This window comes from Python bivittatus, unplaced genomic scaffold (assembly GCF_059951505.1).
Source record: "Python bivittatus isolate LINGU-HERP-01145 unplaced genomic scaffold, Pbiv_v1 ctg000370_np1212, whole genome shotgun sequence".
Taxonomy (NCBI): domain Eukaryota; kingdom Metazoa; phylum Chordata; class Lepidosauria; order Squamata; family Pythonidae; genus Python; species Python bivittatus.
In genome coordinates, this window is record NW_028277062.1 from 3,533,215 (window position 1) to 3,555,929 (window position 22,715).

At 63.1% G+C, this 22,715-nt stretch overlaps 1 protein-coding gene and 1 long non-coding RNA gene across 7 annotated transcripts; both read right to left on the minus strand.

The window, feature by feature from the left end:
- Positions 1-412: 412 nt before the first annotated feature.
- On the minus strand, positions 413-18,154 carry LOC103061642 (polyamine-transporting ATPase 13A3). Of its 6 annotated transcripts, none has more exons than XM_088142044.1 (33): positions 17,931-18,154; positions 12,328-12,412; positions 11,829-11,922; positions 11,213-11,386; positions 10,714-10,893; positions 10,484-10,635; positions 10,330-10,399; positions 10,111-10,245; positions 9,925-9,997; positions 9,569-9,700; positions 9,310-9,492; positions 9,039-9,196; positions 8,592-8,780; positions 8,445-8,506; positions 7,995-8,145; positions 7,635-7,751; positions 7,504-7,521; positions 7,226-7,379; positions 6,844-6,964; positions 6,620-6,744; positions 6,214-6,368; positions 5,967-6,113; positions 5,662-5,741; positions 5,536-5,578; positions 5,205-5,314; positions 4,968-5,064; positions 4,800-4,872; positions 4,092-4,260; positions 3,753-3,946; positions 2,801-2,889; positions 2,092-2,172; positions 1,889-1,978; positions 413-1,140 (listed from the first exon to the last, which is right to left on the minus strand). In XM_088142044.1, the coding sequence occupies exons 3-33, from the start codon at positions 11,877-11,879 to the stop codon at positions 976-978; spliced, it is 3,738 nt and encodes a 1,245-aa protein (XP_087998170.1). In that variant the 5' UTR covers positions 11,880-11,922; positions 12,328-12,412; positions 17,931-18,154; the 3' UTR covers positions 413-975. The 6 variants fall into 6 exon arrangements, 4 of the variants coding, with proteins under 4 accessions (XP_087998170.1, XP_087998168.1, XP_087998169.1 ...); XM_088142042.1 differs by having other exon boundaries at positions 6,193-6,368; XM_088142043.1 differs by lacking the exon at positions 17,931-18,154 and adding an exon at positions 13,925-17,882 and having other exon boundaries at positions 6,193-6,368.
- A 2,613-nt stretch (positions 18,155-20,767) lies between these two features.
- LOC112542605 (uncharacterized) lies at positions 20,768-22,550 on the minus strand. Its single transcript, XR_003086295.2, has 2 exons — positions 21,146-22,550; positions 20,768-21,016 (listed from the first exon to the last, which is right to left on the minus strand). It is a non-coding gene; the product is annotated as an uncharacterized LOC112542605 (long non-coding RNA).
- Between the last annotated feature and the right edge of the window lie 165 nt (positions 22,551-22,715).

Genomic DNA, 22,715 nt, shown 5'->3' on the forward strand with positions numbered 1-22,715 from the left:
AACGCGCTGCCAGCGCAGGAAGGCGGCTCTGCCGGGTGCCCCGCTGCCCGCTGTGGCAGCCTCGAGGGGGGAAGCCCCGCTGGTCCCCCGTCCCGCGCCCTCCCTGGGCGCCCGGGTCGCCTGCCTTGGGGCACACCGCTTGGTGGGGCTCTTCGCTGGGCAGCGATGCCCGAGGGCCCCCAAGGACGCGGCTGGGGGCAGCGCGAGGGCCAGGAGCCTCTGGCCAGCCACGCAGACCCCCTTCCTCCCTCCCTCCCTGCCACAAGGGCTCTGGGCCCTTTCCAGCAGCATCTGCCCTCTCCAGCCCCTCGGCCTCCCCCCGCCCCCCGCCCCCCGCGTTCTTTGTCGGCGCCTGAACCGGCCCCAGCCCTGCCCTACCCCAAAATCCACAGGAGACCCCAGGAAGCAGCAGCTGGTTCTACCTTTTAATTTCACTGCAACTGGCGCACTATAAGACCACCTCTTGATTGTGCTGGAGGCCCCCGTCCCAAAAAGGAGGGCTCCATCCCATCCCCTGGAGGGGGGACCAAAAAAGGAAGGGAGGTGGCGGGAAGGGCTCCCCGGGAAGGGAAAGCAGAACCCCCAGAATGAGGCAGGGGCAGAAAAGGGAAGAGGCAGCGGGACGAGGGGGCCTCCCCCCACCCGCCATCAGCAGTCATTTAAGTTTCACACAGAATGTTTTCTCTTGATTCAGCTGAAGGAAATTCAGAAGGCCCCCAGCCCGCAAGTGAGGCTCTTCTGCAGAGGGACCCCCCAGGCCTTCTCTCCTCCAAGGGGGCTCACACCATAGTGCGGAAAACCCAGTTCCGGGGAATTCCTGGGCGGGGAGAGCGGGTGTCGCTGCTCGGTCCCGGTTTAGGCGAGACAAGGAGCCGCAGTTCCCTGGGCACTTCTCTTCCTCCTGCGTTGGGGAGCTCGCTTTGGCAGCGGGGGTGGGCCATTCTGTGCCGAGACCCCAACCAGGAAGGGGCCGGGTCACGCGTGGCTCTCGGCAGGAGGAACCCGAGCCCACGTGCTCGTCTTTGGCTGCGGAGGCCAGTCCGGGTCGAAGAGCAGCTCCTGCGCCAGCCGCTTGTACTTGGCCCGGGGAACAGCCTGCCGGCAGCATGAGTACCCAGGGGCCATCTCGTCCAGCTCCAGCTGTGGGGCAGAGAACGGCAGCAGCCTGAGTGTCCGGCCTGGATCAGGAGCAGACGAAAAGCGGCCACTCTCCTATTTCCAGCTCTGGGCCTTTCGATTGACCGGCCGACTGGCCGGCCAACCGACTCCACACTGGAGAACCGGGGCTACCCCACCCAGCCGCCTCTGGGGCTCCAAGCCCACTTGCCCGTCCTGGCTGGCCACACTCAGAACCTGAGATCAGATGGCATTCTGCCCCTGCAGGCCACAGTTGCACCCCCACCTGTCAGCCACTGGTTCCCCTGCCTGCCATCACAGAGGCCTGAATCCGTGACTTGGCCGCCCGGCCCTCGGCTGCACTTCCCACACCTGGTGAGCCACAGGCGCCACCCCCAGCTCTGAAACAGGCGGCTCTCCCTGGGAACGGCAGGGGACTGGGAGCCGAGTGGGCAGCTCTGTGGGCTTTCCCAATCAATCAAGGACCCAAGGGGCTGCCGGTGGCTTTGGAGCGCTTGGCCCGCACTCTGCCAGCTGGAGGGGCTCGCTGGCTGCAAAGAGGGAAGAGGGAACGTCACATGGGGGCAGCGCTTCTGGGTGCCCCCGAGAGCAGGGCTTTCCTCCGCGCCCACTTCCCTTCTGGGGCTGCCCCAGCGTCCTGGGCAAGCTCCAGGCTTTTAGGAGGAGAAGCCTTTTTGCCAGCTTGCAACTCAGCACCCCAGTCCCTGCCATGTGCTGTGCCCCTGAAGCGGAAGGGTGTCTCTGGCTGTACCTGGGGACAGGTGGCCTGATTTGGGTAGTCATAGTTCTGCCTTCTGTAGCAAACCCGCTGCCACAGGATGTCGCAGTCACACACGAAGTTCTGGGGGTGGAAGCAAGAGATTAGCTGGTTACAAGACAGCTTGCAGACCCAACTTGGGGCCGGGCCTCCCTTCCCCACTCCTGCCCCCCAAGATGGGAGAGCTTGGCTTTTACCTCCAGGGAGAGGGACAGCACCAGATTGCTGAATGCCAGAACCAGCAGGATGAGTCGCCACTTGTAGGGGATACAAGCCAGCTGGGGAGAGAGCAGGCGGCAGTTCGTCGGAGGCTCCTGGCCTGACACCTCTGGGGGTCCCGCCTGGAAGAGCTGGTCCCTGGGAGGCTTATCCCCTAGCTCAGTTTCTGGTGAAGGCTCAGTCTCCCCCCACCACCCATCTTTGGAATGAATCCTACATCACTCTGGCCACCCATGGCCTCTTCCACGCTTGTCCTTCCATGTAGGTGGCTGTAATCTCCCCAAAGCCCTGGGCCAAGGGATCCCTCCCTCCAAGAGACGCCGGTGGGGGGGCAGGAATACCGAGCTTCTGAATCAGCAGCAGCAGGATGCCCCCAGGACACTAGGGCCAGAGCCAAAGACCCCGTGTGCTTTCTGTCTGGGGAAGCACCGCGCTGGCATTGGAGTTGGGTGCTGCCAAGGCAAGGGGGCCCCAAGGCCTCTTCCCTGCTGAAGCCACGATCAGCTCCAGGCAGGCGTCGGATGGAGGTGGCCACACTCTATCTGCAGCCCCTCCTTGGCTGGCCAGGCAGCAGCTCCCCAGATAAGAGGGCTGGGCCGGGAGCACCCAGAGCCCACCTCCAGCCAGCCACGTCCCTCACGTCCTCCGGCTGCCGCCAGCATCCAGGCGGGCAGGGAAACCGCCTACCTGGAAGAACTTGTCCAGGGCGGGAAGCGGCCAGAGCAGGAGGAGAAGCAAGAAGCTGGAGATGAGAACCAGGGAGCCGAGGAAGACGCCTGCCGAGAAAGGGGGCAGAGGGGGGCATTCAGCCAGCCGCGCAGAGGATTTGGGTCGCTGTCCTGTTATGGGCTTTGACGTGCATCCCTAATCTATGGAAGTTTCAAAAAGAGGAGCAAAGCCTTCAGGGCAATAAAAACGAGTTCATGTCCACGCAGCGCAAAGGAAGAGAGCCGTTCTCGCTGCTGGAGCAAATATTAGTCAGAAACTGCAAGGTGGACACCGTCCTTTGAGGGTCTCTCGCAGGGCAGACAAGGAGCCGATTCCTTTCAGAAAAAGCCAATTCCGGTTGGAAATTAAGAACGTCATCCTGAGAATGAAAGCCCCCAGCTCTCCTCAGTCAGAGGGGGTCAAGCGAAGCCAGGCAGGGTTTGGGTGATTCGGCCACAAACTGCGGAGCATGACGCTTTCCCCGGCTGAAAGGGCCTCCCCCTCAGTCCACGAGAGCGCTGGGTGTCCACGAAGAGGGGCACCCAACTCCCGCTGGGGACGGCTCCCGGGCGGCTTCTGTGAACCTTACGCTGCCTGGGTTGCAAGGATGGCCCATGACTCGAACCTGCCTCAAACCAATCCAAACGTGCCCCCCCCCCCCGTCCTTGGGAGACAACCGTCTAAGCCTCACCCAGCGCCACCACCTGCCCCCCAGGGAGGCCTGGGTTTTTCCGCTGCTGACTTGCGTAAGAAAAGCCACAGCTGCTCTCTGGCTCGTGAAAGGCGACAGACGGGCTGGGATGCATTTTCACACGCGCCCGGCCCCAGGAGAAGGTGGGCACCCATTCTTTACCTAAACCCAGGTTAATCCCAACCCTTGGCTCCCCCACGCAGCAACCACCCCGGTGATCTGGCCGACCCAGCCCCTCACCGTTGGTCTGGATGGGCTGCCGGAAGGGCCGTCCCTTGGAGAAGGCGAGGGCCACAAACACATACTGGAAGCAGGAGACAAAGAACAGGGTGGTGTTTTCGTGGCTGCGCACAGAGTCAGTGTCACGGCCTCCAGGCTCTGGGCCCACAGTGGCGTTTGGGAAAGTGGTGCCGTTGGTGGGGAGGCCGCAGCTCCTAAAGGGGGTACCAACAGCAGTCGATTCAGTATCCCAGTTCCCCTGGGGGGCTCTCTCGCCCTTGCCCTAGAAAAGGAGGTGGTGAAATTCCCTTCCCTCCCCTCCCTTGAAACCCGCCCTGCACACGTGCGGCCCCCACTTACTCCTCCTCCTGGCGGTACCATGGCTGCCTCTGGACAAGGAGAAAGGCCCCCACCTGGAAGGCGAGCGACAGGAGGATCTGGGAGAGCACCGAGAGCAGCAGCTGCGGAGAAACCAGGCTGTTGGGTGGCCGCTGGGGGACCAGCTCCCTCCACGCACTGTTCAGGCTCACTGGAGGAGGGGGAGAAGCAGCAGACGGGGAGGGTGGGACAGAGGCAGGCCCAGTCAAGGAGCAGACCCCCTCTGCGCACCCCGAAACCCTACGGCCAGGTCCTTGCTGCTTCAACCGGAACAGCAGCTGTTCCAAATTCCCGCACATAAACGCGGCAAGCTTCCTTAGCACCCCTTTCTGCCCAAGTGGGTGGCCGTGCGGGCTGGACTGCCCACCACTGCCAGAATGGGGTGGATCCAAAGACCAAACGACACCCCAAGAGAGAAGGCCTCTGGTCGCATCCTTTCCAAATAACCAACATTATTTGAAGGCAAGACAACAAGGACCTGAGCCCCAGCTCAGAAACGGTTTGCGTTCTTGGCTTGCACTACGAGGCTCTGCCTTCTGCCTCTGACGGAAGCCAAGAGAACGGGAGACCCAGCGTGGCAGAAGTTTCAAGACGGCTTTCTCAGAACAAGCGCTTGCGCAGAACTAAAGGCAAGAGGCAGACGCGCGCCACAACCCGAAAACCGAAACCCGTTTGGTGAGCAGCACTTACTGCTGAAGGCCAGAGACAAGATGATCACCATGTCGATGAAGAGGTACTGGACGTCTCCCAGGTTACCCAGAATCTGGAAGAGAGGGGGAGAGCTCTCATCACGCCCCAACCTGAGCTGCTCCCCTAAACACACCACGTGCGCAGGGATCCCTGAACTCCGAGACTCACTGAGTAGAGGAGCAGGACGCTGAGGAACTGGATGATGCTGTAGAGGGACATGAACTTGAAGACGCAGAAGGACGTCACCAGGGCAGCACGGCCCTCCCTGGGGAGACAGGCGCTCTTAGAAGGATCTTCAAGGGCGCTGACCGACGCCCAGCAAAAGCCGCCTGGTGAATCCAGGGCTGGCCTTCCCCTCCCCACGAAGGGGTTCTTGGGCAAGCCGGCCGGCCAGCGGCCACCTACCGGATCAGGTCCGGGACACAGGAGATGCTGGGAGTCTTGGAGGTGAATGGGGAAGCCACTGAGGCCTCTAGCTCGGAGAGGGAGATGCCCGCATGTGCCCGCTTCAGAGCCTGTCAGGGGCAAGAGAAGGGTGGGACCACAGCAAAGATGCCACGGGCCCAAACAGGACCGACCTCAGCCAGGGAGCCCTTCGCATTTTGAGACTGATTTCCACCCTGCCCCTGGAGCCGGCAAAGTTTGGACAACCCCACTTCCCTTTAGACTCAGCTGATCAGCCAAACCTTTCGGGGTTGCGTGCCCGGGGGACATGGTGCTCTCTGGAACAACTTACCCCGCAGTCATTGGCTCCGTCGCCACACATGCCCACGTAGTAGCTGCAAGAGAGAACCTGGGTCAGGAGATTCCCACCACCCTCTGCTCTGCTCCGCTGGGACCAGCCTCCCCCATCAGGACTTACTCCATTTTCTGCAGAGACTCCACCAGCTGGGTCTTCTGATCGGGGGCCATGCGGGCGTAGATGGTGCCGCAGAGCAGCAACTGCAACGCAAAGGCATGGCTGGGGCTTGGCGGGGAGGCACGGCTGGCGCTCGGCCCTTGAGCAGCCCCGACGCAGAGGAGGAGCTGCAGCTTCTAGAGAACCCGGGCTCCTGGGCTCTGGCACGCCATCCGGTCCACCCTGCGCCCCCTCCACCGAGGCGCCACGGCACCCCACCCTCCACGGCCTTTGGGTGGGAGCAAAGAGCCCCCCCAGCAGGACCAAACCTTTGGCAGCAGGTCAGGGAAGTGCTCCAGGATGACCGAGAAGGATTTTCCGCCAATGGCAAAGTGGTAGCTGATCTCTGGGACGCCCGGCTGGGGAGCAGGAGCGGGGTCTGCTCCATCCACCATCAGCTTAATCTCCTGAGGCCCCTGAGAGAGGAGGGGAAGTGTACCGTTGCCAAAGGGCCCCCAGGCTGAGGGGCAGGACCCGCCCGAAAGGGCCCCTCACCTGCTTGTCGGCCTCGCTCACCGCTTCCAGCGTGGGGAGCTCATCCGCGTATTGCCAGTGGATGGTCGCGGGCTGCCCGTCCCTGGGGGGCAGGGCCTCAGTCAGAACCACCTTCCCCTTGGCCGGGATCAGGCCACATTCACGGCCCACGGAAACGGCTGTCAAGAGGTTATCTCCTGGGCCGCGGAGAGGAGGAGGAGCAGGAGGATGGGGAAAGTTGAGCACCATCACAGCAAGACCCCCGATCTCTCCCCACTCAAGGACGCAAGAGGGTAGCCCCCTGTTTTTGAACTGCCCCCTCCCCATTACTGCCTGGCGTCACGATTTGGCCGGCCGGTGGAAAGAAGGGGGCAGAGCTAGCTTTCGACACCATAAGGGCAGACATCCTGTCCCCCCCGCCCACTAAGCCTGTCACCCGCCAGCACACCTGTCACCATGACGGCGCGGATGCCGGCCCGCCGTAGCTCAGCCAGGATCGGCCCCGTGTCCGGCTTCAGCTTGTTCTGCAGCATGACAAACCCCAGGAAGTCCATGTTGCGCTCGATGGCATCTCTGTGGGGGAAGCGGGGCAGCTCTTGGGCCTGGGCTTGGCGTGCAAGGGCCTCCCTGGAAAGGGGGGCAGCACCAGGGCGCGGGGGGGCCGCAACTCACCGGGAAACGTGGTGCATTTTGTGCCACATGTATTTGCTCTCCAGCCGGCGGCTTGCCAGGGCGATGACCCGCAGCCCTCCTCGCGTGTAGGACTCCAGCGTTGAGGAGAAATCGTCTGGAACTGAAGGGAGCTGTCGGGAGTTGGGGGAAGGAACGGGGGCACAGCTCCCCCACTGCCCGAGGCCGCTTGGGCCGGGACAGAGACAGCCATTTCGCCCTTGAGGCAGCCCCTCGCACTCGAATCACGCCTGCGCGACCCTCCCCTTTCTGCGCAGGCTCCCTTGGAAGGAACGGGCAGCTACCGCTGGCCAGAGGACAGCAGCAACCCCGGCCGCGATCCCCGCAGCCCCCCCGCCCCCCAGAAGGCAAGGCGGCCTCTTACCGGTCTCCTTGCGGCAGAGGCCGCCCACCGTCTCCGGCGCGCCTTTCATGTAGGCCACCAGGCGCTTCTCGCCCAGCGTACGGGTCACGACGCTCATGCGCTGGAGGCTGGAGGAGAAGGGGAACTGCACCAAGATGCCGATTTGGGTGCCTCTCTGCAACGGGGGAATAAGGAGGCCAGGGGCAGAGAAGGCGGCACGGTGGGTCAGAGCACTGGGCTCACGAGAAGGCAGAGGGCCCCTGGGTTGCCCGGGAGGAGAAGGGGGCCGCCTCGCTCACCATCAGGTCCAGAAGCTCCTGAAAAGAGCAAACGTGAGAGGTCAGAGCCAGGGGCCCCTGAAGCCCATCCCCGTGGCCCCTGCAGGAGTCGCTGCTGTGCTGCACTGCGCTCCTCTGGGGCCTCTGCTCACCTCATCCCCAGGAGGGGCCTCTGGGGTCGCTGGGAGTCGGCGGTCGGGGGGGTACACGATGGTGGGCTGGATCCGGTCGTGCAGGGCAGTTTCCTCCTGAGTGGGCTCCTCGAGGATCTGGTCCGGGAGAACGGAATGGCTGAGCCCCCACACCCACGACACCAAGAGGCGCAGGGTTACTTCCAAGCCACCCCACCTCGGGCACTCCGTGCAACTTCTTGCACCCTGCGCCACTGGGGTGGGGGGTGGGGCGACAGCAGCAGAAATGCAGACGGCGCAACAAGGTTGAAGCAGGTGGGAGAGAAGGGCTTCTGGACTCACAAGGAAACCGTAACGCCCCCCCCACCACAAAAACCTTACCCAGCCGGTGGCCTCAAACATCTTGAGATCGAGGGGGTCCCCCGAGAGGCGGCCCTCCAGAGTGGTGAGCGAGTGGCAGGCAGCCATGCTGGCAATGAAGGGGGAACCGGCCAAGCGAGGGTCACGGAGATCTCGTCCCGCCGGGAGGAAGCTGAGAAGGGAGAGCAGGAGCAGCTCGTGAAACCTCCCCGGAGACACCCTTTCCCCGACTGCGGCCAACGCCTGCCAGCCAACCCAGAGGAGCCGGCAGGGCCCGGGAGGCAAAGGAGGTGCCTTCCGGGGGGCAGGGGGCTGCAGGTTCAGCCCAGGGAGGACGTTGCCCAGGACCCCCGCAGAGAATCCACGGGCACCGCACCCTCCTCCCTCCGCCGAAGCAGGCTCCGTGATCGGCTGGTGGCCGCAGCGTGGAAGTCGGCCACGGCCATGCCACACCTCCCACTTCTCACTCACCGACCCTCCTGCGCTTGCACGAACCCCCAGAAGTCAAGCCCGTCTTCGGTCAAGGTGCCGGTCTGCAAGGAAGGCCCCGTCCTGGTTAGGGGGTCCGAGAAGACCCAGCCCCTTCCCCTCTCTCTGGGGAAGCCGGGGCAGAAGTACCTTGTCAAAGCACATCAGGTTGACCTGCCCACAAAGATTGATCCGCTGGGGGCTGATGGAGAAAATCTGCTTCTGGCGCAGGCGCCGCTGGGCATACACCACCCCAGCTGTCATGGCCGCTGGCAAGGCAGGGGGCACCGTGATGGTGAGGATGTCAAGGGATTCCAACACAATACGGCCAACGGGCTCCTGGCGAGGAGGGAGAAGGGTAGGCCCTTCGGTTAGTGCCCCCCCATGCAAACTTCTGGAGATGCCCAGTTGCCACTGCACCCTGATGCTGCCAGTCTTCAGAACAGGGAGCTGGGGACCCCCTTGAGGGCCCCCCACCCTCTCCTCTCCTCTCCCCTCCCCCTGCCAGCCGTGTGCAAGGAGGATTCCTCAGACGCAGCAGCAACTGACCCAGCGCCCCTCCCGCCCCACTGCGCCACCCTCTGCACGGGCACCCACCGCCTGCTGAATGCTGCGAATCACGGAATAAAGCATGCCGATTCCAGCCACGCCAACCAGGCAGAGGAGGAAGCGGAAAGCGTCTCGGTAGAGGCGGAAGTCAGTGGGCTTCGGGAACAGGATGGAGCAAACCAACTGCCCCTTGGAGGTGCAGAAACCTGCAGAAAGAAGGGCTGACGTTTGGACCGCGGAGGAGGAGGGGCCTTTCCACCCCCGCTGCCCCCCGGGCATCCTGAGGCAAGGACGGGCTTTGGCCCACAGCGGCCGTTACCTGTCCGGATCACCAGCGCCCGTACCGGCTCCCCGGAGTAGTACCGCGTTTGGATTACGGAGGTACCGCAGAAGAGCGTGTGCCGTTTATGTTCTTCTGGGTCGTAATCTGGGTCCTGGAGGGGCCCACTGGCTCCCTGGGCCGGGACAGGCAAGGACGTCTTGGTAACCGGGACGCTTTCCCCTGCGACGGAGAAAGACCAGATGCCAGAAAGAGGCGGGCTTCCCGGCCGCCCCGGGGCCACAGCCTCTGCCCCTACCTGTCAGCATGCTCTCGTTGGCGATGGCCGTCCCGCTCAGCAGCACCGCGTCGCACGGCATGGTGAGTCCCTCGGGAGGCACCAGCAGAACATCCCCCGGCACCAGCTCCGTGGAAAATATGGCTTCCGTCTCTGCAAGGAACCGAGGCAAGCCTCCAGCTTCAGGCCGCCTGCGCGGCTCACCCCCTCGGCCTGAACTGGAGGCTGAGTGGCCTTGGGCCGCTGACTGCAGCCAGCGGCTCCATCCCAACCACAGCCCAAAGGGGGCCCGGGGCAACGCCGGCGAGGGCCCTTGTCTGACACCCACTGGCACTTCCCCACGCAGGCGGAGGCTCAGAGATCCTGGGCTGACTCACCGCAGGGCCCCCGATAGACTGTCACCTGGATGATGTTGTGGGCAGCGACCATGCTGTGCAGCAGGACGTATTGCTGGAAGAGGAAGGGCTGGCATTAGTGGCCTCTCCTCCCCCCAGTTTTGTTCCCCCAGCCGGGGCCACCTCTGCAAGGGTTCGCAGCGTGGCCCTTCCCCGCCTGGCCCTTACCTTCCGGATGGTATAGAGAGAGGAGCAGATGGAGACGAAGGACATGAAGAGGATAGTGGAGGCGTACAGGTAATAATCATCCAGGGACCACAGCAGGATGCTGAAGGCTTGGAAAATGTAGAAAGGGTTCAGGACCTGGGGAGGGAGGAAATCCGGCCGGGAGTCAGGCTCACGCTTGCGGCTCTGGGGCCATCTCTCCCCTTCTGCCCTCTGACTCACCTCTCTGATGAGGAGGTGGGCGAGGGAAGGCACTTGGACGTCAATCTGGTTGGCGCCGTAGAAAAGCTTGCTGGGAAGAGAAGCGGCAAGAATAGGCGCTCACAGCCCCCCAAGCAACCCCCCCGCCCGCCCGGCTCCGGAGCCGCCTTCTCACCGGTAGTCTTGGGTGCTGCGAGCCAGCCCCCCGCCATGGCTGGAGCGCAGGGAGGAGCAGGAGTGCCCCCGGTCCAGAGCTGTGAGCCGCCGGAAGGCCTGGGATTCCACCCGCCAGAGGTAGCGCACGTTGTGGTGCGTGAAGAAGCGGGCCTGCAGGAAAGCAGCCACAGTCAGGTGTGGCCCTGCCGGAGGAAGGGGGCCTGCTGCAGAGGGCCACCCCCAGCTCACCTGCGCCTGCTCCCCGCAGATCAGTGGGGAGAGAAGCCGTTCCTCACAGCCCCCATCGCCCGTCGTCCCCACCTGGCACAGGGGCCTCTTGCTCTCTGACTGCCGGGGGAAGCCCAGGGGGTCGGTGCCCGGGGCAGGGAGAGAACAGACCCATTCCCTGGACCAGGTCTGGAATTCGTCCTGCCGAGGAAGAAGACGGGCACCTGAGCAGCCTCTGCCCCGGGGGCCCCCCTTGCCATGACCTGCTCCACAGCCAAGGAGGAGAAGTGGCCCGGGGGCCCTAATTGAATGGTCTAAAGCTGGGGCAGAGGGCTGCACATCTATGGAGCACAAAACCAGACCTGAGAAAGCGCCTCACACCCCATCCGGATGCCTGCTTCACTGAGCCCAGATGCTCCCGCTCGGCCCTCGGGCACATACGGGAGCGCGTCCCGGCCAGCGAAGAGTCTGGTTTGCAAGGGAGCGCGGCCAGCGGAGGAAGGGCCTCGTTCAGGCCTACCGTGGTTCTCAGCAGCACAACCCGCGCGTCCCGCAACGGCACGGCCCGACAAGTCCACTTGACGCTCAGCTCCGGCAGCCAGTAGAGGAAGAGGAGAAGGAAGCCACCGCTGCACACCGTGCCCAGCGAGACCAGCGCGAGCTTCCAGCAGCAGGGGCTGTAGCCCACGATTTCCTGGGGGGGAGACCAGGATCAGGCCACCCGTGGCACCGGAGTGGGTCCTTCTCGGGGGGCCACAGCACACTCCTCCAAGCAAGCGGGGATCCTCACCCTTCCCAAGGAAGGAGGCCCAGTCTCCCCCGGTCTCCAGGACCCGCTCCTGGAGGTGGGTTTAGGTGGTCCACAGGAGAGCCTGCCCGGCTCTTCGGCCCGGGGGGGTGCAGCCAAGTCAGACGCTGGCGCACCCGCTCAACGTGACCCCGGCCAGCAGCAGCTCGGCAGCTCCTGGGGAGGAGGACCAATGGCCCTCTGCCAGGCGAGGCGACGTGGACGGGAGCCGGCCTTGAGCGCTGCGCCAGGGAGTCCAGCCCAGAGGGAAACGGGCAAAGGTCAGAGGGCCAGAATCCAGGGGCACAGCCCACTGCTCGTGGCATTGCCCCCAACAGGCCGCACTGACCATTTCATCTTCCTCGTTGCAGTTCACGTATGCTGCAGCTGTTCTCTCCATGTCTCCTTTCTGTGGGTCACGCACCTACCCCACCTCCAAGCTCCTATGGGGCAGGAGAGGGCAAGAGCTGTTCACCCAGCCAATCACTCCCTGTCCCAAAGCCAACAAAGGGCGGCTGGCTGGAGGAACGCCCCCCACAAGAGTTGCTTGATACATGCTCCTCCGCCTCCCCCTCCCCCTCCCAGCCCAGAAGCAGCCCAGCTTCCCCCCTTGCACGAGCCCCAGCAGCCCTGCACGTCTTGGAGCCCATCAGCTGGCCTCTCCTGGCTCCGGAGCCCAGCCCTGCCCTGCCCTCCCCTGCCCTGCCTGGGTCGCAGGAGCCAGCTGCTCTGGGCTGTGAATACAGTCCCCTGTTGTCCCCTGAAGCGTGTGGTTTCAGCCTGCTAACCAGAAGCCTGTGGCCATGGCCCAAGGGCAGCCGGGGCGGGGAGAGGCCGGGGGAACTTACGGCAGCTTCTGTCACTGTGTCAGCTGTAGGGCCCTGGATCCACCGGCCACATCCAGGAGGGAAAGGCTGGCACCGTGCCCAGGAGCTGGAGGGAGAGAGGGCAGGAGGGAGAACTCAGGGCGGCCCAGCCTCAGGCAGGGGCACGCCGTGGAAGGAAGACCACTGTCACTGCCCGTGCTTGGTGGGGGGGCTGGACAGGGACAGAGAGCCACCTGAGGAAGGGCACAACTGGAGTCTCCTGGGGAGGGGGAAGCACGGCCACACAGCCTTCAGCCTCCCTCCCGCCCAGGGCTTGTGTGGCCTTTCGTGGGCCGCCGCCGCGTTTCCCATCGCCCTGCTTCAGCCCCAGACCGCCCGGCTCCTGCCGTCGCCTGCGCACAGGGAGGGTCGTCAAGACGGCTGTTTTAAACACAATACGCTTAACCGAGCCAGTTACAAACCTAGTGCCTGCGTCTACACAACGGGCCAAGTTTGGTTAGTTTTAACCCCGGTTGGGTTTTGTGCCCGTCTGTGCACTGTAGGAACCCAGACCATCTGGGTAGTTTAGGAGCCCCAGCACTGTGCCAAGGCCCAAGCATTGAAGCCGGACACCAGGACAGGAGCCGAGGGCAAACCCACCCGGTTCTTGCTAGTGAAAGGCAGGGCGGCAACCCCCGAAGGCTAATTTCTCACCGAACAGGATTCACCAGCAAACGCTGCACAGGCTGCCTGGACAAGCTCTGCCTTTGGGGCGAGCCCATTTACTACAGAACAGCACCGCTGGGATTTGGAAAGGGAAAATTAACCCGAGGACTACTTGTTCCTCTGTCTGACACTTACTGGCTAAAAAGCTGAGAGTCCTTTCAGGGTCTTTTCCTCCCAGCCCCAAAGGACACCGCTAGCTTGGGGTCTGAAACACCCAAATCGCACCCCCCCCCCAGAGTAGGCGCAAGCTGCACAGGCCATGGCAGATGATCCCCAAGGAAGGTCTTTGCTGCCTTTGGCTTCTTGGCACAGGATTTAGCCCCCCCTTTGAGCTGGATGCAACTCCCCTCTGTCCCCCCACCAACCCCTGAAATCCCCTGTGCCCCATTGGGCCTCTAGACCAAGGTGCCAACTCACTGGTCACCCAGCCAAACAGAACTCCCTCTACAGGGGCAGTCTACCTCTAAGTAACTAACAGGAAGGAAAGGTGAGATGGATCCTGTAGGGTCCCGTAGCTGGAAGTGATATGGACCGGGCTCCCACATCAGAGCAGCCCGTGATTGATCAAAGAAGCCACAATGGTCGAGTTCACACACGTTTAGCCAAACTCCACCTGCACCCTGGCTTAGTTCGCATGTGAATCTGACAGGCGCCCGGCCCCTTTCAGTTCACCTCAGTCCACCAAGCCAAGCCCTCCTCGTGGCACTGGAGCCCTTCCCACAACACCTGGGAACCCGAGCCAGTGAACCATGAAGGATTTCACGCACGGTCGCTTTGCTGCAGTAGCAGCAGACCGATCCTTCCAGACCGGCAGGTTTCAGCTGCCCTCGCGAGGTCTGTTTGGCACCTAACACCCACGACCCAGCTTCACATTCCTGGTGCCGCACCCCCTCTGCTTCCCCGGCCTTGGCACCTTCAGGCTACAGTCTCCTCTTCCGAGCCAATATGACCTCAGTGCGCCGTTACAGGCCTGGAGGATCCCAGTTTGGAAAAGGCTGGATGGTATCTCCCGAAGCTCAGTTTGGGCGCAGGGGGCATCCGTGGGCTGGCACCTCAACCCAGACAGTCTCTCACCCTCCCCAGATGTGGTCAGTCACGACCCATGTTGCGCACGGGGGTCAGTGAGGCCTCAGTGCAATTGGACCCCAACCCCAGAGACTCTGTTCACCAGGGAAGTGCCACACGGAGAGAGCGGATCCCCAGGGCAGCCCTTTCGGGAGGGTCCAAGCCCCGGGGAATTGCAAGGCTCCCTCCTGCAGCCCACCCAGGTCCGAGAGGGCCCGGTCTCTTCAGGAACAGTGTGCTGGCACCGACTCTCAGGGACAGGGGACCAAGAAGCCCAGGTTCCCTGGTGCCCCTTGTGCAGGGAATGGTCCCAAAACACGCCTGTGAGAGGCCGGGCAGCACAGCATCCAGGACTCTCCCCTCCCGGGCGCAGGGGGGTCCGAGGCAAGTGGTTCCCAAGAGGCGGCTTCTCCCAGCTCCACTTCCGGGGAGCTCTTAGCACATGATGGGTCCATGCCAACAAAAACCGGCCTTCGGGACCCCCCACCCACCCTATAGGCCCTAAGACAGCAGGGCCAGCAAGGCCAACCAGACCGCCAGGCCCTCCGCTCTCTGACACAACCAACTCCTTTTGCTCCACCACGGTAGAACTCCAAGCGTCCGGCCAAAAGCCCCCCCAGAGGCCCCCAGTCAGCATTTGCCTTCTCCTCTTTGCGCTGGTACCTCTCAGCACCAGGGTGATCGGGACCGACTTAGCCAGCTATCCTGGGCGTTATTTACTTAAAAGTTTTATACGGCCGCCCATTTCGCGGCACACCACTCTGGGCAGCTAACAAGAGTGACAAAAATACAAACAATAAAACCAAAACAAACAAAAATCAAGAAAAACCAGGTGCCCGACCCACAACTATTCCCATCCACCTCCTCAACCCCCAGGCTCTAGCGTGGCTGTTCCGGTGCCAGGACTGTCTGTTTTCATAGTGATCCGTAGGAAAATTGACCCGGCTCCTTCCTTGACTCTCCGGGAGGGCACACACAATGGCAACAGTTGAGAAAACCCCAATTCAGCGGTGCGGTACAAGACTGTGGGGGGGAGTATTGTGAACAGCAGCAGAGATCTTCTTCCCGATAATCGGGCGTGGAGCACTTGGCACCCCCACTGGGGCAGACAACCAGGAGGGAGAGGCAGCCCCGGAGCCCGGGAGAAGGAAGTGGGAGGCTTAATGCCGCCAATTTCGTTAACGTCTGATCCTGCATCTGCACCACAACGGCTTTTCCTCCAGGGAGAGGAGAGGTGCCTACCTTGGGTCGGGTGCCAGAAGCCCATCGACTTCCCCAGCCTGCATCAACCACCTTACACTCCCAGGCCGAGAGCTCAGCGTAGTCCTCCCCGCCAGAGGGCCCCTCCGATGGGCCCATCTTCCCCCAGCCGGCACGGCTGAGGGTGGCCGGGCGCAGGCAGGCAGGCAGGCAGGCGGGGGGCACCCAAGCCGTGAGACTTGCACGAGCCCCTGCCCCTCGCCTCACTCCCCGGCAGAAAACAGCCACGAGCACGCGAGGTGTGTGGCTCTGCACAGTTCCAGGGCTAGGAAGAAAAATTCCCAGTTTTTTGGGCAGAGACCCAAGGCTGGGGAGATCGTGGGCCCGGCTCCACCATCCACGCACCCAAGAGTCTGTGGGCTCCCGCCTCCTTCACCCCCATGCCGTTCTCTGCCAGGGCAAGCCGTCTCCTTCCCCGACACGGGAAGAGCCCATCTTGGGCAGAGCCCAGGTGGGGCTCCGCTGTGTGGTCTGGCCCCGAGGGGAAAGCAGAATCCTTTGCCAAGCACGCTGCTCCTGCTCCGGCCCCCGGGGGGCAGCAGATTCCATCGGGGAGACCCAGCCCAGTCCTCAACCTGATTTATTTGCTGCTGCGGCCTGAGGGGAGGGAGATGCCGCCTGGCTCCTGAGTGAATCAGCCCCCAAAACCGCAGCCCTCTCAGCTGCGATGCTGCGTTTACAGCACACGCTTGGGAAAGGGAGCCCAAGATGGGTTGGGCACGGGCACGGCAAGAACCCCCATCTACCCTAGAGATGCGACTCTTCCCAGCCCGCCCCCCCCAGAACTGGCAACCTCAGCGCAGGGGGGATCCCTGGCCATTTGTCTCCCAAAGTAGCCTCCCCCAACCTCGTGGGGCTGCAGCTCCAGCCTGGAAACTATTTATTTATTTAATTGCTATAGCCGCCCATCTCAACCAAGGGACACTGGGTGGCGAACAATTCTAAAACAGTAAAGACAACACAGAAATAAATATATACAGCAGCTGAGAAAGTTAGCGTAATATAGCCAAGAGACAGGGCCCTTAATATATCCAGGGCCCCAGCCCAGCGCAGGCAGCCAGGTCTTTAAAGCCTTACGAAAGGCCAACAGGGTCAGGGCCGTCCCAACCTCCGAAGGGAGGGTGCTCCAAAGGGCAGAGGCTACGGCAGAAAAGCCACGTCGCCCGGTCCCTGCCAGCCGACATTCCTTGGCTGACGGGACCCGCGGCACGCCCAGCCCGCTGGACCAAACTGGACGGGCAGAAACTATTGGGAAAAGTTGGTCCCTCAGGTAACCCGGCCCCAAGCCACGCAGCGCTCTCAGTGTGGGGGTCTGAAGTCTCAGTCCACCAGAGGCTAAGCCTGCCTTCGCGACCTCAGGGCTGGATTCCTGCAAGAGCCGGCCGGCCGGACGGACAGGGGCCACTCGGGGATCCCGCGGCTGCTCTTTCTCTGGAAATCGGAACGCGTCCCGTCCCGGGAGAAGGCAAACCCCTTCCGGGACGCTAACAAGGAAAGGGCACGGTGGGGCCCCGGAGCCAGGGGCGCCCTTACCCTTTCTGGAAAGGCCCCGGGAGCGGCAACCGGAGCAGGGGGTGGGGCCCACTGGGTGAGAGGAAAGGGAAAGGGGGCCCCATCCGTAAAACCCTGACGCGCCAAGTGCCGAAGGGGCCCCGTCCCAGCACCATCCCGCCCGCGGCAGGAGGCCCTGCTCCCAGGCCAGGTATTGGGCTTTGGGGGAGCCCTCCCAAGAGGAGGGGGCCCCTGAGCAGTCTCCCCTGGGCAGCAAGGGCTCCTCCAGGCAGGTGGGCTACAGGGCTGGCTCTGCGCCTCAGGTTTTTTTGGTTTCTACCGATCTTCCTCCTGGCAAGCCACTCCGCGGACGTCCAGGAGGTTAGCAACTTCAACTCCCAGAATTCCCCTTGCTGGCTGGGGAATTCTGGGAGGCCTTAAAGTTGTTAAATTTGAGAAACATTGGAAAACCCCGTGAAAATGCAGCAAGCGCTCTGGGCTCTTCGACGGACTGACGGCTTCTACGGCGGGGCAAATGCGCACGCGCTCCCCCCCCGCGACGCTCCTCCGGGGCAATGCGGGGTCCTCGGGCCGCAGCCTCGCCGCCCCCCCGCCCCGGAGGCAGCAGCCGGAGGGCCCCGGGCTAAGCCGCCCCCCGCTCCGGCGTCCCAAAGGCTCGCCCACGAAGGGCCGGGGGGGAGCAGCGAGCGCCTGGGGGGCGTGCCAAGCCCCGCCCCGCATCCGGGGGGCGCCCTGGGGGGGCAGCGGCCGCCGGGCTCCGGGGCGTCCCGGGCCAGCCGCGGGAGGCGTGGGGCGACCTTTCCGGCCCCCCAGCACGGCCGCCTGGGCAGCCTGCCCGGCTGGGACCCCGGCCCGGGAGGGGCGGTCCGGAGCGCCCCGGACAGCGACGCAGCGTCTGGGCAGGCCGCAGCCCGGGGGGCGCCAAGCCCCCGCGCCCTCCTCCCCGGCCGCGCTCGGGCTGCCCCCGCGCGCCCCTCGGGTCTTCCCGCGCCGGCCTCCCTTGCAGGACCCCGTTCCCACGAGACGCGAAGCCCGCCCCGGCCCACGTGACCGCCGAACGCGCCCCGGCCCACGTGACTCACCCGCTGGAGGCTCCTCATCACATCTCCCGGCGCGGGGGAGGGGGTCGCGAAAGGGGCGGGGCCGGGGAGGAGGGGGCCGCCCTCTCGGCCCAGAGCGGGCGGGGAGCGGGAGAGGGGAGGAGAGCGCAGGCGCGGCCTCTCGCGCCGTTGGGGCCCGAGAGGGGCGAGAGCGGAATCCGCCGCGTCCGCCGGGACAGAAGCGCGAGGGCGGCGTGGTGCGCATGCGCCGCCTTGCCCCCGTTGCCCCTCCACTCCGGCCGAGCCCTGCGCAGGCGCAGACGCCCAGCGGCCGGCTCTCGCCGTCCCCCGTTTCCTCGGGCCGGGATCCCTGGGAAATGTAGTCCCTCCCTTTGCCCCGGGGGAGGGCGGACAGGCACTCGGAGCGCGTGCGGAGGGTCCCGAGGCATGAAATGGGGGAAAGAAATGTAGTCCCTCTCCTCTGCGGGGTCAGCAGCGCGGAGCAACCCGGGGCGGGGAAGTTGAAGCCCGGAGAAGAGAGGGAGGACGCGTGTCTCTGCCGAGTTCACACGGTCCGGCTCCCGTGTCCTCCTCCCACGCCTCCCTCCCGGCTTGTGGGGATGCTGCGTGTCCGTTGTAGGCACGTGGGGCCCGTTGTTGGCTGCGAAGCTGAACGATTTGCAGCAGCTGTTGGAGAGATTGTGCCATGCAACGAGGAGGGAGGGTGGTCTCCGTGGCTGGGCAGAGCAAAGGCAGGGCCGCCCCCGGGCTCTGCAGAAAAGGCGAAACGCCGCCGCCGGAGCGAGGAGACCGATCTGCGCGCCTTGGAGGGGCGTGAACTAAAGTGGGGAATTGGAGAGAGGCGCCTCAAGGCACGCAAACAACGCGCAAAGCGTGTGGCCGTCTTGCGGGACCGGCTGTGTACAAATCCGGGAGGAGAGCCGGGTTGCGCCTGCCGGGGCCACAGACCCGGGGGATTTCCAGCGTGCAAATTGCACGAGAAGGCACGAACGTTTGCGGGCGCCACTTGCTGGCGCTTCCGGAATCCCCCCGACTCGGGGCTGTGCCCGGGCGCCTGCTTCTCCCCACGCGGAAGTGAGGGCCGGGCAACGTCGGTGAGGGACCCCGGGGCGACGGAGGCCAGGAGAAATGGGCCCCGAAGGAACGGGGTCGAAAACGAAAGCAGGCGTCGCAGCCGGGACGAAAGAAGCGCCTGGAAGCACTCTGGCTGGGCAGGAGGAGGGTTGAGCGGGGGAAGGGCGCGTCTCCGTGAAAGGCGGCGGTTTGCGACGGCAGCGCGGCTCGGCACGGAGAAGTCTAGCGAGGAGCGTTGGTGTAAACGAATGAGCTTCCCTCCGGTTTCCTTAATCTCGCCTCCTGGCTTACTGCCGTTCGCTTGCTCATTTTTCAGCACTTGGCATAACGTTGCAAAGCGAGTAATGTGATGGGTGGGTAGGCATAAGAGGGATCTAGCAGTCGTATCTCTCTGTCGTTGCGTAACATAAGTAACTGCCTTCATAATGCCATACTTTAATTAAGTGTGGGACTAATTAACATCCTTCTGAAAAGGTGTCTGTAGGCAGTCAGCTCATCCAGGACCTCCAGGGTCCCCCTGCTCCGGCCCAGCTGAGGGCAGGCCTGAGGCTCTGGAGGCAGCCCACAGGGTGCCAGGGAGGGGTTGTGGGCGGCTGCCCCAGGCAAAAAGGCGGGGCAGTTAGGGCACCGTGGGGCAGCACCGCTGGGACAGGCAGGATGGCGGAGGAGAGGCATTGGCCCGACTCCTCCTCGGGACCGTGTCCTCTTCCGTAGCTCCAGGACCGCCGAAGCAGGAGGAAGACGCCTGCTCAGAGGCGCTTTGCCAGGATAGGGAGCCAGCCGGGCAGTGCTTGCCGGCTGCCTGGCACTGGAGAGGCAGGGAAGGCCTGGCGCTGCCTCTGCACAAATACGATCTCTCAGGAGGGCTTGCCAAGAGAGGAAGATAACATGGCCGCGCCCTCGCACGCGGCAACGTCTGCCATTTCCCTACCTCTGCTTTGGGAAAGCTTCCATAAAAGGAAGATAAAGAACCAGCGCTTTAAAGTAGCTCCTTTACGACTTTGAATACCATTAGCGCCAAAATTAAGGGGCAAAATCACCCAAATCATTTTACTGGTCCATTTTCACACACCGTACGACTGAGAAAAATGCAGGCTCCGAATCAGCGTATATCAGAAGAGCCCCGACCCACTTGGATCTGGACATCCTTTCCGGTAGGGCTGTGCGTCCCCAAACAAATCCAGGAGGAAGATCCGGGGAGTAAGAGAGGCAACCTGGCCTCCTTGGCCTTCCAGCAGGCTGCGTATTACTGATCAAGCTACAGGCCAGATAAGAAATTACAAGCTGGATTAATTATTTATTTATTTATTTATTTATACTGAGTTCGGTTTGGGAAATAATTGCCCCGAGTCCACGCGCACACCCCCGCAGTGCCCGAATTTAGGTGGGGGGACTGCAGCCCAGCGGTTGCAGCCGCAGCCCCGATCTTCCCATCTTCCCGTCTTTGGAAGGGAAGTGGGGCGCAGCCAGAGGTGGGGGGCTTCCTTGGAATGGCAGGGAGCAGTGGCGATGGGCCAAGAACGAAGTCCTGTGTGTTCTGAAGTCAGGAAACGGACAGGCTACTGCGAGTAAATGCAGGCAGACCGCAGACAGAGCACAGCTTTCGGCAACCTGTAATCAGGGCAGCCGTGGGCTACGCTCTTGGCACCCGCAGGAGGAGTCCTGTGGGCGTGGAGTGGATCTGCCGCCTGAAGGATTTGTTCCTGGAGGGGGGCAACAGGTGGAGGCTGGCCCTGGCTTTTGGCGCACTACGCGTGTACACGCAAACACGCAGACAAGAGGGGCCCCTTTTCTTCAATTCCTCTTTATTCCCTAAAGCCTAGCCTTTATCCGGAGCGGGTCCGCCTCCTCCTCATCCCGCGTGGTAGCTTTTGTCCTGCCCGTCAATGGCTCTCTTGCAGGAGCTGCTGGTGTTTCCTCCTGTCTCGCACAATCTTCCACAGCCGGTGCCGGATGATGTGAAGGACTCCAGAGACGTCGCGCAACAAAGTCTCCTCCAGCTGGGCGTCTGAGTCTCTGCTCGCATCAGCAACCTGCGGGTGGAAGTGCAGCGGTTGCCCCAAACCCAGGCACCCGGCGGGGCCAGAGCTGGCATCAGAGCCTCGCTCTGGAGAAATCCAAGGACACAGCCATGAATATGGGGAATAATGAATAAATCAAACCTCTGGGGCGTCTCTGAACGGGTGAAGGAGGTTTCTGTCTTTCAACCAGGATGAAATTAGCACCAAGGGCCAAACCCTATTTTTCACTGCCAAAGGCCATTCCTGAAACAGGTGAGATAAAAATGGAGGTTTGGGTTGACCGAAGCAAGTGGGACTCTAGAATCTGCCACAGAGGCCTGTCCAGCTGGGGTTTCGAGAAGGGGCTTCCAGGGTGACCCGGGTGCCCCCTAGATTCACACAAGCCACGCTCGACCCCCTTCCACTGTCCCCATCGGAATGAGCAGACCGCAGGCCCTTGTCCCCTTTTCAAATGCATTTTAACACCCGGAAAGGGGCAGAGGCAGAGTTGCGGGAGGTGGGGAACAGCTCTTTTGATCAGGACGGTTGTCCGGGGAAATGATGCAAAGGTGCGCTCTGTTCTTCTTGCGGTGGCGAATGCGCTGGACAAAGCTCGCCCCAACCTGGGTTGGATGAGTCCACCGTTCCTAGCCCGCCTGACCCAAAGGCTGAGGGGCGACCGGAGGACTACCATCTGGATCCCCCCAGTACCCCATAAGTTGGGGGGGACAGGCACAGATAAAAACCTCACTTAGACCAGAGGACAGATTCGTCTTGCCTCAAGCTACCCGTCTCTGCTAAAATTGAAAGGTACCAGGTGAAACACAAACAAAAGGAGGCCCTTCGGTAGACAATATATCATTAGCTGGGGACAGGATTCCTTGCCCAACCACGTGCTGGTCGCTGGCAGAGGCGGATTGGCAGCGGGCAAGCGGGCGTGCAGAGAAACGGGAAGGAAGCCTCCCGGATGGTGGGGAGGGAGGAAGGAGGCCGAGCTGCTCACCCCCTGCTCTTTGGCGAACAGGAGGTAAAAGACAAAGGACCCCGAGAAGGCCAGCAGCAAGGCCCACGGCAGCAGCGGGAAGGGGTCATCTGCGCTGCTGCCCCCCTGCTGCGCACTGCTTCCAAGAGGGCAGGCGGGCTCCGGCATGTCCCCCAGAGCCCGCTCCAGCTCGCTAACTCTCTGCCGCTTCAGCTGAGCCCGGTTGGCAGAGACCCATGCCAGGAAGAGCAAGGAGACCTGGCACAATGGCATGGTCTTCCCAAGGGATGTACCGGAGAGACCGGTTGCTAGGGAACAGGTTGCCAGGGATACCATAGTCTGAACCTTCTGTGGACCAACATGGCCATTGTCAATGAAGCAAGCTGAGGATTTTATCGGGGTGCTGGGTACAAGGGAGGAGCCATGGCCCCAGCCCTCCTCCTGTCCACGCACACCTGTTAGCTGGCACCAGGGCAGCTGGAATTCGCTCGGAGTCGGCCCGAGGGGTCTGTGGCCCAGGGCCTCACCGGCTGGCCTTGCACCCAGAAGCAAGGCTGGCTGGCCTTGCTTGCCAGGACGCGAGGGCCACCAACCGAGGCTCCCTGTAGCCACGTGCGGCAGGTCAGCTGGTTGAACTGGGGGGAGTCTTCCCTGCGTGGCCACTCCCCCCAGTTCAACCAGCTGGCCTGCCGCACATGGCTACAGGGAGCCTTGGTTGGTGGCCCTCGCGTTCTGGCAAGCCTCACCACC